The sequence below is a fragment of the Palaemon carinicauda genome, chromosome 23 (assembly GCF_036898095.1).
Source record: "Palaemon carinicauda isolate YSFRI2023 chromosome 23, ASM3689809v2, whole genome shotgun sequence".
Taxonomy (NCBI): Eukaryota; Metazoa; Arthropoda; class Malacostraca; order Decapoda; family Palaemonidae; genus Palaemon; species Palaemon carinicauda.
Window position 1 is genome coordinate 105,021,664 of NC_090747.1, and position 13,669 is coordinate 105,035,332.

At 37.0% G+C, this 13,669-nt stretch overlaps 1 protein-coding gene across 3 annotated transcripts in view; it reads left to right on the plus strand.

Annotated features, from left to right (window-relative positions):
• Positions 1-11,142, plus strand: part of LOC137617050 (myosin heavy chain kinase C) — a 47,426-nt gene extending 36,284 nt beyond the window's left edge. For 2 of the 3 annotated variants that reach the window (XM_068346897.1, XM_068346898.1), the window contains exons 4-7: positions 889-1,119; positions 2,288-2,420; positions 6,185-6,342; positions 10,875-11,142. In XM_068346897.1, coding sequence (XP_068202998.1) covers positions 889-1,119; positions 2,288-2,420; positions 6,185-6,342; positions 10,875-11,093 — 741 coding nt within the window. In that variant the 3' untranslated portion in view covers positions 11,094-11,142. The remainder of the gene's footprint in view (positions 1-888; positions 1,120-2,287; positions 2,421-6,184; positions 6,343-10,874) is intronic. The other variant, XM_068346900.1, reaches the window with a different exon arrangement.
• The last annotated feature ends 2,527 nt before the right edge of the window (positions 11,143-13,669 follow it).

Here is a 13,669-nt window from a genome sequence, read left to right on the forward strand (position 1 = left end):
TTTATATAAAAGCTAACTAGCTAATATAAAAAGGATTCCAGTATGCGACAGCCGTTAATCTAAGAGAATACTTCACCAAATATCCATGAATAAACTCGAAGACCATGAGCGTATCCCAGAACGTCTAGCCGGAAGCACGACAGAGGAATAATTGAGGAGGTGTCAACAACAAATGATTGAGTACCTGGCCACAGGTGGCGCTGGTAAGTACACCCCCTTCTAGTATTGTGATAGCTGGCGTATCCCTCCATAGAATTCTGTCGGGCAACGGAGTTGACAGCTACATGATTATCGGGTAAGTTTAATATTGAAAAATTCAAAGTTATGAATGAAGCAATGATGATAATGGCAAAAACTACAACTACAAAGTTCTAATTTATTTAACATTCTATCATTTTCATTCACTTCACATATGGTCATTCGCCTGTGGAATCTTGCTTTCAATTTGATACAGATTTGAGCTTATTATGTATAAATAGGTTCATGTTTTGAATAATAATTCTTTTTCAGCAAATTATCAATTAATTATGTAGAAATATATATATATATATATATATATATATATATATATATATATATGTATATATATATATATATATATATATATATATATATATATATTTTAATATAGTTTGTACAGTTGGACACTGGAATTCCCGGTACACCTCTCTCTAAAGAATAGCACCCAGCACACCCTTACTGTGCGGTGAGTTCCTGCATTTAGCCTCGATTACCACCCCTGTCATCTTTACCGACACTATTAGTTTGGTTAGTCGCCTTGAAGTAAGCGTGTGAGAGCTTGTACTTCTTTGAAGCAAGGTGTGCCAGCGACAACTGTACATAATAATAATAATAATAATAATAATAATAATCACTTGTTACATTTAGGTGTTTGACAGAGACCTCAAGCTCATCAAGGATTTCACCGCTCACGACTACGCCGTGTACGACGTCTTTGCCTTCGGCGACACACTCTTCACGGGCAGCATAGACACAAAAATCAAAGTTTGGGATATCAATACCTTCGAGCTGAAAAAGACAATTGAAGGACACGAGGAGGCTGTTCGCAAATTCTGCACCGACGGGAAATTGATTTACGCTGGGGATGAAAAGGGATTGGTAAGGAAACAAAGACGAAAATGTTTTTATGGCTAAATAATTTTAAGGAAAATAATGTACAAACTCATTGCATAATGATGATCTATGGGTAGTATAGTTGCATTATAATAATCATAATCAATAATGGTAGTAGCATAGAGAAGGTAGGCGAGGTGAACAGGTATGTGTGAGTACTCAATATCGGCTTACAAGAGAGATGCTACAGTATATTGGCGATTGTAATGGAGAGGTTATCAGGGGTTTGTGAGGTATGCCTGAATTAGGTAAATATTCTGAAGGAATGTGTGGAAAGAGTATTTATACCATTTTAATAAAAGTGAAGCTGTCAGTAAGAATTATAGGGCTGTAATATTAATGACTGAGATCAATTTTATGCACAGGGTGTGATGTAAGAATTGATGGGGTGAAAAATGTGAAGAAATGCAAGTGCTAGAAAAAATAGTGTAGGCAGAAGAGTGGATCAGAGTATTTTGAGGTAGAGTATCTTTATCTTGTGGAAGAAATGAATGTCAAAAGTTTAGGGGAAAAAAGTCGATAACTCAGAAGTACCTGGTGGTAAGAAGAAAGAGTTGGACTGAAGTCATGAAGGACAGTAGGATAAAGGGCTTTGCTATCTAGGATGTGCAATGTATGTAGCTTACAGTATAAATGGAGCCTTGTGCGTAGGGATTTTGAAACACTGCTGATGAAACTAATATTATAAAGCAACTAATACTATGGTCATTTTACTGCTCATGGATAATATGGTTAATTTTGTACTGTATAGGGCTTTCATGCGCTGTGGATGTATGTAGATGCATGAAATGAGAATGTATTAGTTTTGTGTATATAGTGTTCATATAGGAACCTGAAATTACTTTATAGTATAAATGTAGAAATATATCTTAGGAAGTTTGTTCTCCTTGTTATGGTCAACTGCTAAATGTGTTTATTTCTTGTTGAAAATAAAATCGTTATTAATTGTACAGTACAGGTATTCTAAATATTTATAATAAAAATAATAAGGATCATTATGGCTTCAAAGCAGACTGATATATTTATAATTGTAATATCAATTGCACTTGCAGTCATGTACTTGTATTCATACCCTCTTCTCCCACCGGATGAAATTAATCAACAGAAAAATAGTGATTAATAACAGATGTAATGGATTATCACTTATTATCAGGTTCGTGGATACACTCCTGCTGGTGACTCAACCGTCTCGTACAATGTAGTGGAGGAAGTATGGAGTATGTATGCCAAAGAGGATCTTCTGTACACCGTTCGGGATAGAGGAATTACCATTACTCAAGTCAAAGGTAAGATAAAAAATAGGAATTTATATTAAAATTATTTGTTGCTGCCTATTTGTTACTACGTAATGTAAGTCAAGGAATTAAGGTAGGTGGCTTTCTCTTTGACTTGGTCCAGTTTAGAAGAATGGTTCTTTTCTTTTTCATTATACCTTCCCCTTTAAGGAGTGAATAGGATTCAATTCATGAATTTGGGCTCTGTAATGCAGTGTTGGGGCCTGTAAGGCCATTCACCACCCAAGTGCAACAGGGAAAACCCTGATAATTGCGCTATAAAGTAAAAGTTTAGAGCTTGGTAATCAAGAAGGAAGGGAGTGGAAACAGAGGTAAAGGAGAATGATATGATATAAAGCAACTGCAGCTAGGGGCTGAAGGAACGCTGCAAAGACCATCAAGTAATGCCTGAAGTATGCCATGTAAGATGCATTGATGGCACTTCCTCCTAAAGTCCACATATTGAAATCATATTATAGGCTACTTGAACATTACTTCCATAGATGTTACATAGATTAAAAGAACAAGAACATTATTAGCATCATAAAAAAACAATTATCTTTTGATCTCTATTAATTGAGATTATAGTAATAGCTTAAGATATGACGTAGCCGTAGGGCAAATAATTTAGATAAAAAATTCTCTCCTAGTTTTCATAGCTTATTATCCATGAGCAATATATTCATAATCTGAATTGTCACAATAAAGGATTTGACTACATACAGTATTACATTACAGTATTTCAGAACCTTGCCTGATATCCATGTTGTTTTTGTCTCCGTAAGTTTGGTATGTCGACGTTACCCCCTTAAAATGAGGAGGTTTCATGTTTGCTTTCCTTCCAATATACTAATGCAATGAGACATACAGTACCAGTGTCCAACATGCTGCAGAGTGCGCATGTCGTATCGTTCTTCAGTCTAAATATCAACTTGGTAATAACAAGACATCCACTCTGGGTTATCAGGATTTTTGCTAGTTTTGTACTTACTTTGGTGGTTTATAGATGTCTTCATACGGATTTGAAGGCAATTACCGTGCTGTTGTTATGAATTATTTTTAGGCGACTTGATCTGCATTCTCTTTGTGTATTTTTCCAGGGAATATTTTTTTAATTTAGGGAATCTTGTAAGGAGTGCAAAGGCCTTGTTGTTCCTCTTTGGAAAGTATGTTTCATGGTTGCTAATTAGATTATAGGTAAAAGCATAAAAGAAAGTTTACTTGTAGCTCAAGGGAAATCCGTAGGAAACTAGGCTATTTATTATACAGTAAAAGTACTGATGACAATAATGCCATTCCACCCTTTGACTTTGATAACGTCCTAACTGTTTATTTTCTTTGGTGAACAATATATTACCTTATTCTTATTCTCATAGTGTCTCTATGTACACTGGTAAACAAAAGATAAATTATCATATAACTAATGTTACAATACAGTATATTGGTTATTTACAAAATACTTTTAAAATAACAGTATATACAAAAGGATTAAACAAGTCATTACCATAAACACTAACAAGTTTAGGTTTGATAGTCATGATCTTATAAAGAATTTAACATTACTAGCTTCTTTTGTGGAAGCTCAGAATACTGATGAGTCTTTGATTAAGGGCAATTTTCCAGGCCTAACCTCCCCTGCTTCAAACCCTACCCTTGCTACTCAAGTGGTAGTTAGTAATTCTAGTGCACCATTCAGTAAGGGTTTTGATGGTACAAGGCAAATCCCAGATTTGAGGTCCTCTGAGAACCTTAAAATCTTTATTTATTTTAGAAGCTTCTGCTGCAAAACCATTGCACTGCCAAATTTCTAGTGATTTTTTTTAGGCAACTATGTGCTGAGAGGTAGTCTGGATCTGTTAGTGCCATATAACACTTTTATTACCATGTGCAGGGCACATGAAGATGTAGAGGAGGAATATCTGCTTTTAGTCATTGAGAAAAATTATTTAAAGATCTCTAAATGAGTTGCATAGGGTACATACCGTAGTTTGTTTTAGGTAAGATTTATAAATTGTTATCCCAGATTAAAGTATGGCTAGTAATTCAAGTTTCCATTTAGTGTTAAAACTTCTCTCCCGCAAGAAAGCTTCTATTCCGAAAGATGGATCATACATAATCCAAAACTCGATTGGACAATTCATGTCATTTTTTTATAAGAGCTTCTTGATCAGCTAAGGATTCAAACCCTTTTGCGGGAGGATAGGCGGTGATACATTAGAGAGATATATATATGTTGTATAACAACAAAAATGATACTGTTCTGTAAATATTGAGAGTAAAAGTCGTATAAATTTAAACTTTCTTAGGTATTTTTTCCTAAAATGGTATTTGGCTTCTAATTAAAGAGTTCAGTGATAAGGTCACACAGCAAATTGATATCAAGTCTGAGGAAGGACCTAAAGGTTTAGTTCCACAAAGTGGTAGTTCAGCTACTTCTGTGTATGGAAAAGTTTTGGAATTAATTTAATACTCTCTTTTAGATTTGCAAAGGATCAGTTTGACATGCATATGGCAGAGAATAAAGGAAGGAATTAGAAAAAGAGTAATTATAAGAGGTTAAGTCAATATACCTAGTTTTTGGAGATGAAAGCAATCTGAACATCAGGTGTGTACAGTACTGTATAGAAATAAGAAATTTTCTTATTAAAATTATGTTTTTTTCCACATTTACCCTGTCTGTGGAGTTTATACTTGGATTTACTGTTCAGTGACATGCAGTATTTCCCATCTGTTGCTAAGCTTTGAAATTAAATCTGCTTCTTTTAATTTGTGAATTACAAATAACCTTCCCTTTAAGAATGTCCATACTTTTCATATTTCTAATAGGAAAAATTAATTTAAGATCCGAGTCTTTTAGGTTATGAGCTCACTGCTTGAATAAATTAAACTCGTAACTTTACCTTGAGTATTTTGTCATAAGGCCAAATACGCACAAACTAATTTACATCTGAAATTTTTGAAAAGCACCACTAGTGATTTATGTAGGTGGTATATTAAACAATTTTTATGTAAGACGTTCCTTCAGAACTTCCATATTTCAGCTAGTAGTACAAAAATTTTTTTTTTCTTACTTACCATAGGTGTTTTTTGTTAAGTGTATAGAATCATACGTTTACATACACACACATACACTGGGCATTGTATATTATAGGCAAGGCAAATATAATGTTCCTTATTCTGTCTCTTCACCTCTAAGGTAGGTTGTATATAGCCTGATTTAATCCTTTTAAGTTTGCTAATTGCAGGCCCTACAAATCAATGATTTTATCAATTAGCTCCATTTTTTTCTGGTATACTTTTACTTTTTCTGTTTAGCTATGGAACCTCCCTCCAGCCTCTGTTCTTCATTATATGAGTTTTTCAAGAGATGAATGTTACCTCTACCTTGAACTGATTAGGATTCGTGGCATTTGGAAACTGCAAACTAGTGCTGAAGCTAGGTAGACAATTCAATACAGAGGTGCAGTTAGGCTTACAATAAAAGCAAGTTTATTGGAGAAAAAATTAAAGTATGTTGATAAATATAATGTTTTTGTTGGCCATCACACACGCATCATTTTTAAGTTAAGAAAAACTGACATTGTTTTAAAGACTTAATATATTAAGTAAATATTATTAATTGCAGGAATTTATTTTTACGTGCCATATTTGTTTGAATTTTATACAATACAAACATAAATACAGTAGTCAGGAATGTTAAGGTTGGGGGAAGACTTAATATTTCATAACTTTGACTTAAAAAATATGATAAACTATTTTAAAACTTATTTTGCCAGGTGAAGACAATAAATATTTCCATGTGCAGTCACTCGAAGGGCGTGCACCAATCCACGCAACTAATGACTTGCTCGTGTTTCCCGATACCTCTGGATTGAGTTTGGAAGTTCGAGAAAATAATAAGGCGTCTCATTTTGCTCTTAAAGGACAACTTAAGGTAAGAAAATTGTTACTAATTTTCAAATTCTGATATATATAAAGTTGGTTGATTAGATTTTCCAGCAATTTATTGATTTTAGGGATCCCTGCGTCATATTCTTCCATTTACAGTCTTTAGTACAGTATATGAAATATGAATTTTTACTTGGTTATTACTTTCATAATACTACTTGAAATGAACAATTCCAAGGGAGGGGGGCGGCAAATAATTATACAATTTGGTGTTTATTGTACAGTAGTGCATTATCCTGTTCCTGCGGGCTCTTCTGTTGTCACAAAACTCAGCTGTTCTAAAACTCGTTATTGTTTGCACACTCCTGTTTGTACACACTCGTTTGTGCGTACATGCTCTATTATTAATGAGCACTTATTGGTTAGCAATAACATACACCTGTCTACAACTGATTACCTTCGCCAATTTATGCTTGCTCAACAGTTTGCACACATTCTGCTATTGGAAAATGTTCATCTATTAGTGTGCACTTACGTGTGTGCGCGTGCTCACCATTCAGCATGCGATTTAAAAGAGAGTATTCCTTGTGTGTGGGTGTGCATAGAAAGTCAAGTGTAAAGTTATTCATCACTTGATCGATCCCCTTCTAGCTCACACTGTCATTTCAAAGTAAAATCACTCTTACGCTCCCCTTCTGAGAGTGTACGTTTGCCATAAAGAAAAGACAGACAATCAAGAGGTCGACAGTTACAGTATACACAAGTGAGTTATTACCCCAACAGAGGAGAGAAACTACTAAGGCACCACAAACTTTCAAGAACTCTCTCTCTGAAGTATTCCTCAAGTAATCAAGAAAAACACTCGTCTCCAATAAAGAGGAAGGACTCATCCTTGCAGGAAAAGAGGATAATCGCAAGGTCTCTACGAACCTATTGTAGGGATTCCTCATCTGCTAAGGGCACACAGTATAAGGATGGATCTGTCTGTAGATTTTACTAACATGACTGCGGGAGCCTTTTAGAGGCAATGTACAGGCATTCGCTCTGTCACCCAAAACTGGGGTGGAAACGGAGAGCACCTCTAAGGATGCAAAGGATAGCAACTGAGTAAATTTCATCAGAATACCATCCAGATTCAGTACTGGGACCTGACAGGAAGCAATCAGAACCTCAACAACATCCTTCAAATCAGGTTAACTCTTCTCCCCTCCTGTGGAGTAAATGATTCCTTGGATACAATTGATCGTTCTGCAGCTGATTCAGGTCATGCCCCCGCAGGGGCAGAAAACCCAGGGACCGACATCAACTTTCCTGAAGGTACTGGCACTCATCAGATGGGTCAACATTTGGAAGAGGCAACCAGAGCTCCAGTGAGTAGGAAAGACCTCTATTGATTGTCTTTTAGGTGCTGCACTGGAACTTTCCTCATCAGAACTGGGCAGGCAAGCCATAAATAGCGTAGATGTACAGATCTCTGGCTGGGAGTAACTTGTGTACAGGCCACTCCAGTAGCATTTTACCTCTGGCACTCTCCAAGTAGGCAGAGGAAATTTTATGTCGTGGAAGGAAAGGCCATCCTTCATCTCTACCAATAAATGATTGAGATAACCCAAATACTGGGGACATTAGGAGACAGGCTAGAGTCACACCATGATCTTTTTGGCATCCAAATCTGCCAAAATGGAAACTGCTGCCATGGCAAGCCTCCAGGTGACATGGACATGAATAGTGGTTTATTTTGCCTCTTCTCAGGATTTGTCAAATTCTGAAAATAAGAATAGGTTTACAAAGTTCTTATTTGAGCGAAAACAATCACCTTTTCAGCCCATTAGTCAAGTTACTTAACCATTGGACTAACTAGGTTCTTAATGGAGGGATGTAGAAGCAACTAATTTTGTAAGGGAGATTGAACAATGGGAAGCACTGGTACCAAGAAACACTCCAATCAGTCAGAGCCCAGCGCTCTTTCTTCTCAAAGTAGAAAGACTGTTGGAAAAATGGAGGAAGATGAGCTAAGACTCCCTTTTCCATAGGGACCGAGACCAACCCTGAAGGCAAAGATTTGAACTCCGCTGAAGTCTGCCCCTGAAGAAATTCTCTATGACCTTCAGGGCTAGGTCCACTACTCTGGCTGCTCTTCCTCCTGAAGACCTATGGATTCCATTCAGCCCTTTCGACTCCATTATGAACAATCCAGAAGTGGAAGGAGCAGGAGTCAGAGAACACTAGGCAAGGCAGTCCCCTCCTGTTATTGCCACGATTGTGGTTTGCCTGTCAGGCCAAAGGGTCAGGTGGCAATATTATGTTGCAGAGGATTGGAAGGTAGATGTTCTTTGGGATAGATACAGCGTCCTGTTCAATGGCTCTCACCCTTCCCTCACTTGGACTCTGACAACGTGGTTATAACACCCCACCTGGGAAAAAGTGCCTCACCCTTCAATCAGAAGTGAGGCAGATGGTGGACGAAGGTATATTCTAGCTAATATGGGACAGATCTCCAGGCTTTTACAGTCGCCTGTTCCTCGTGGGAAAGTCAATTGGGAAGTGGGGACTGGTCATCGAGTTCTTTGCCCTGAATTAGTTTGCATTATAGACTGTTAAAGATGGAGAGGGTGAGCAGTGTATTGCCATCACGAGGAACCATTTTATGCTCTCTCTGGATCTGAGAGAAGCATATTTCCATAACCATTACATTGGTCATTCAGGAAATTCCTTCGCTATGTCTTTGGAGGAGAGGTCTTCTAGTTCAAAGTCCTATGCTTTTTTATATCGACCTTCAAAAATTGCCTCTCCAACTTGGGGTTCTCTGCACTTAAGGGCAAGGCTTTGTCCTACTACGAGTCTTACAACTCCCATGTTGTGTTATTTTCCAGTAGGACTCATCAGACCTCCCTGGAGACTGTCCGTGATCCCTGGAGTAGGACTGGTATGGTATAAGGGCTGAGCCCAGACCTTACTCCCTAAAATTAGACTTGGGAGGAGACTGCAAGTGGTCCCGATCCCTGTCAACTGAACAATCTCTGACACAATTGCTTCGGACCGAGACAGAAGCCTTTTGGTGCTTAGGAGCATCACACTGCAGTGACCAGTTACTCATGTGCCATCCCCTCTTTGTTTGTCCAAAGACCCATGAGACAAGAAGGGTGATGGTGGCCACTTACAAACCCCTTTCGCCTGACCTAGTGTCACCACTCTTAGAATAAGGGCTGGTGACCGGTAGCCAGGCCCAAAATCAAGTAAATAGACCCCAGAGGTACCAGTTAATAGAGTTAGTGCCGTCACCTACTCCAGAGGGAGATAGGCATTCACTAGAAAACAGGCAGGATTTCTTGCAATAAGCATTCTCTTGGAAAGAAGATGCCTCAAAATGGAAAGGGGAGGAGAAAGAAGAGCTAGAACTGATAGAGAAAATGAGCGAGCTTGCTTTTTCCCCTTGCGAGATTAAACCTTCTTCACTACCAACAGAGGCTTCAAGGTTTGAAAAATTGGTATGAAATCAGAGGGAACCGAGTGACTATCAAAGTTATCCTTTCTTTTACACTTACTTCCTAAGCCGGTGACTACTTCTTGGCCTGCCCAACCTTTCTCCACTGTGCAAGACACCACAGCCTGCACATATCATAAGGGGAATATTAGACATAGGAGTATCCCCTATAATATGTACGAAGACTGGGGATTGACTGGCATTTCTATCGTAAACTTCTCATAAGCTTTACCTTCTATACCAGGAAACTTTTGCATTGGCTTACGATCATCCATCGTGATGTCCAACATATCATGTTAAAGAAGGAAAAGATCCAACGACTAACAGATATGGAGAGCAGTGCTGCATGTCCTCACTTAATAAGGCCGAAGGCATAAGTGGGTCCTATTGTTAACCCACTACATTATTACAATTTAACAATTATTCTAGCTTGTATCAGGTAATGCTTTGAATTAAAAGGATTTAAGGTTGTATTCATGTTGGAAAGTGTGAAGCCTTATCAGAAACACACTAAAGAGCTTGTAATATTGTAGTAGCATCAAAAAAGTTCCATTATACATACACATATACCTAGGCACTTCCCCCAATTTTGGGGGGTAGCCGACATCAACAAATGAAACAAAACAAAAAAAGGGGACCTCTACTCTCTACGTTCCTCCCAGCCTAACAAGGGACTCAACCGAGTTCAGCTGGTACTGCTAGTAAAAACAATACCAAAATATTGAAGCAATGAGACAGACTTTGAAGTTCATTATGAAAGCAGTTACTGAAAAAAAAGATCACAATGCTAGAATTATTTAGAATGGCCAGGAATTAATTGTGAAAAGTGCTGGAAAATGTAACTTCATAACACCATGGGCGAAAGGTACTCATCTCAGGAGAGCAAATGAAAAGCTTCTGTAAAGATAAGCATGTTAGAAAAAACCTGTCATTATGGGTAGATGGAGTGAAGTTAGATCATGCACAATGAGAACTTTCTTTCTAGAACCACTGAGATGGAGTGGTCAGAGAGCCATTTGTGATTTATAGGTTCGAATGAACAAATAAATTGCTCTACCAGCACATGATGCAGTTTCATTTTTTTTCTTAACCAGGGTCCCGAGATGATTATCACAGCGGTAGGTGGCCATGGAACGATGCTTGTGACAGGAGGATGGGATGCTGAGCTTAGGCTCTGGGACCTCACCACAATGAAGGAGACTGGAAGATGTTCCATACCAGGAGTTCCTAATGGCATAGCTGTCTGTGAAAATGGGGATGTATATGCTGCAGGTGTTGATGGTTTCGTATGCAAGTTGAAGGCGTCCACTTGATTTACATTTATTCCAATGTTATAGATAAAAATATATAGTATACAGTTCATTTGGATTTTTCTTCCAATACCTTGCAAGCCTTTGCTATGATCATTCACATGCCGAGGTTTTCTTTGATTTAGTTTAAAAACTTAACCAATAATAAGCAAAAAAACTGTAGCTTTGAGATGAGTATCTTTGTGCATCACACATTCTCATAAATTGTTTTAGTATCAACCTGCATTCTTTCCATATAGGTTTCATTATATACCGGTATTTGTTCCTATACGAATACTTAAATCATCGTCCCTTAATAGAAATAAGATTTTAGGTCAGCTAGACCAGCCCTTAAGCTTTTAACTAGGTAGTACATTAGTAGTTACTGACAGGTGGAGGGTATGCCCATCCACCCGACAGTCGGCAGCGAAATGGCCATGATTTTGTCCATACGCTGGACTGACGTATTTCTTTCTGCAACATCTGGCTGTTAACTTCTTTATCTATCTTCGCTGTTCGTGATAGATACTTCATGTACAGAAATACTAGTGTGTACCAGTAAACTTGGTAAATGTGGCCGCTTTATGAGCAAGCCTGCACTGGATCCTCATCTTTGTGCTTTCTGCTGGGTGAAATTTGGTAAAGCGATAAGGTTATACATATCACAAAAATATGAGCCGAGGAAAAATTAGTTGATGAGAGATGTTATCAACAGATACACCGTATAAGGAACTAGGTATATGGCTTTTAAAGGGTGCTCCAACTTATTAAGAAAATAGAAATCTGAAAGTAGGCTGAGTAATATATTCATACCTTGCGATCTCCCAAAATTAAGAGCTCAATTCCTCAAAAAGGTAAATGGCAAGTTCTGTACATAAAGGCAATGATTTGTACTTAGTATAAAATAAAGTTTACTAAAAAAAAAGTAATATGTTTAATAGATACAAACCTTCTTAAGGAGGAGGTTTCCAACCATCCTTTGCCTCGTGAACTAATAGGAACAAAGCTTAAAACCAAGGAAGGTAGGCAAGTGATACTCTTTACATGAACAAGACTGAGTTTTGATGAAATCTTAATGTGCTCCTTCAGGTATTTAACTACTGTGAAAATTCATGTTTAGCCCCTGAAATAAATTTTAAAAATTACAAATACAGTATAGGAACAAAATTCACTTCAAGTAAAACCAAATGGTCTGATTACTTTAGCTCAAAGATGAAAAGTCACTAGTAAACAAATCACTCAAGTCTACAAGTTTTCCTAACAGCTGCTACTTTAGTCCTTTAAATTAAATTTTTCTTATTGTTAACATCCCATTACTCCATTAGCTGATCACAAAGTACAACAACTAAAACTAACCTCAACAAGTAACTTGAATGGTGTACAGAGCACCCCAAACTAAACACTATGTAATTCAAAGAGTGAAAAAGCACTTTACACCTGAAATGAGATCTTATCAAACTGCATTCAGTAGCTCTGAAAACCCAATCACAAATATAAATATGTTGATAGGAAACTGATGAATTTTCATCACTATTGAAAAACCTCAGATTTATGGGTACAATATATTTTCAATTATATTTTAAGGTTTGTGAGCTTAAAACCCTTAAAGAGATTATCCTCAAGTAGACTAAACTTAACTTATATTATTATTAAAATCTCTAACATATTGGCACAGCCTTTTCTGGGGGGATTTAACAAGCTGTGTTAAATAGCTATGAATTCACATTTTATAGACTTAAGTACATCTTGATATGAGACATAAAAAGTATAATTCACCTGAATAAACATCTGAGAGTTAGTGAAGATTCGATGGGAAAACATGCACACAAAATGTGCTCCATGCAAGATACAAGTCGCATTGATCTTTTCCTTGTTGGGAAAGGATTTCTTCAATATCAAATAAATAAGCTAATAGAAAAAAAAAAATAAACAAAGCATATATAATACTCTGAACAGTATTCATAAAAGTGAATATTCTGTAGTCATGTTAACCCTTTTACCCCCAAAGGACGTACTGGTACGTTTCACAAAACCCATCCCTTTACCCCCATGGACATATCGGTACGTCCTTGCAAAAAAATGCTATAAAAATTGTTTTTCATATTTTTTGATAATTTTTTGAGAAAATTCAGGCATTTTCCAAGAGAATGAGACCAACCTGACCTCTCTATGACAAAAATTAAGGTTGTTAGAGCAATTTAAAAAAAATATACTGCAAAATGTGCTGGGAAAAAAATAACCCCTTGGGGGTTAAGGGTTGGAAATTTCCAAATACCCCGGGGGTAAAAGGGTTAACAAAGTTTTCTACCTGTGGAGATTCTGTACAAAATTTACAACTTATCCAAACCAATGGGTAAAACATGTAATGACATACACATTACACAGGGTCAAATAACTGACGCATGATTCAACCTATCATTTTTTTCATATCTTCACTCATATGATTAAGATGGAATGATGAACTCTGCACGAACAATGAAGAGTGGACAAAATTCACTATACAAAATTAAATGGTTATTTCGAGCAATTAATAAAATATAAACGTTTCTAACAATACTGAGTATAAGCAATGACCCGATATCAAAGCCCAGTATATCTAA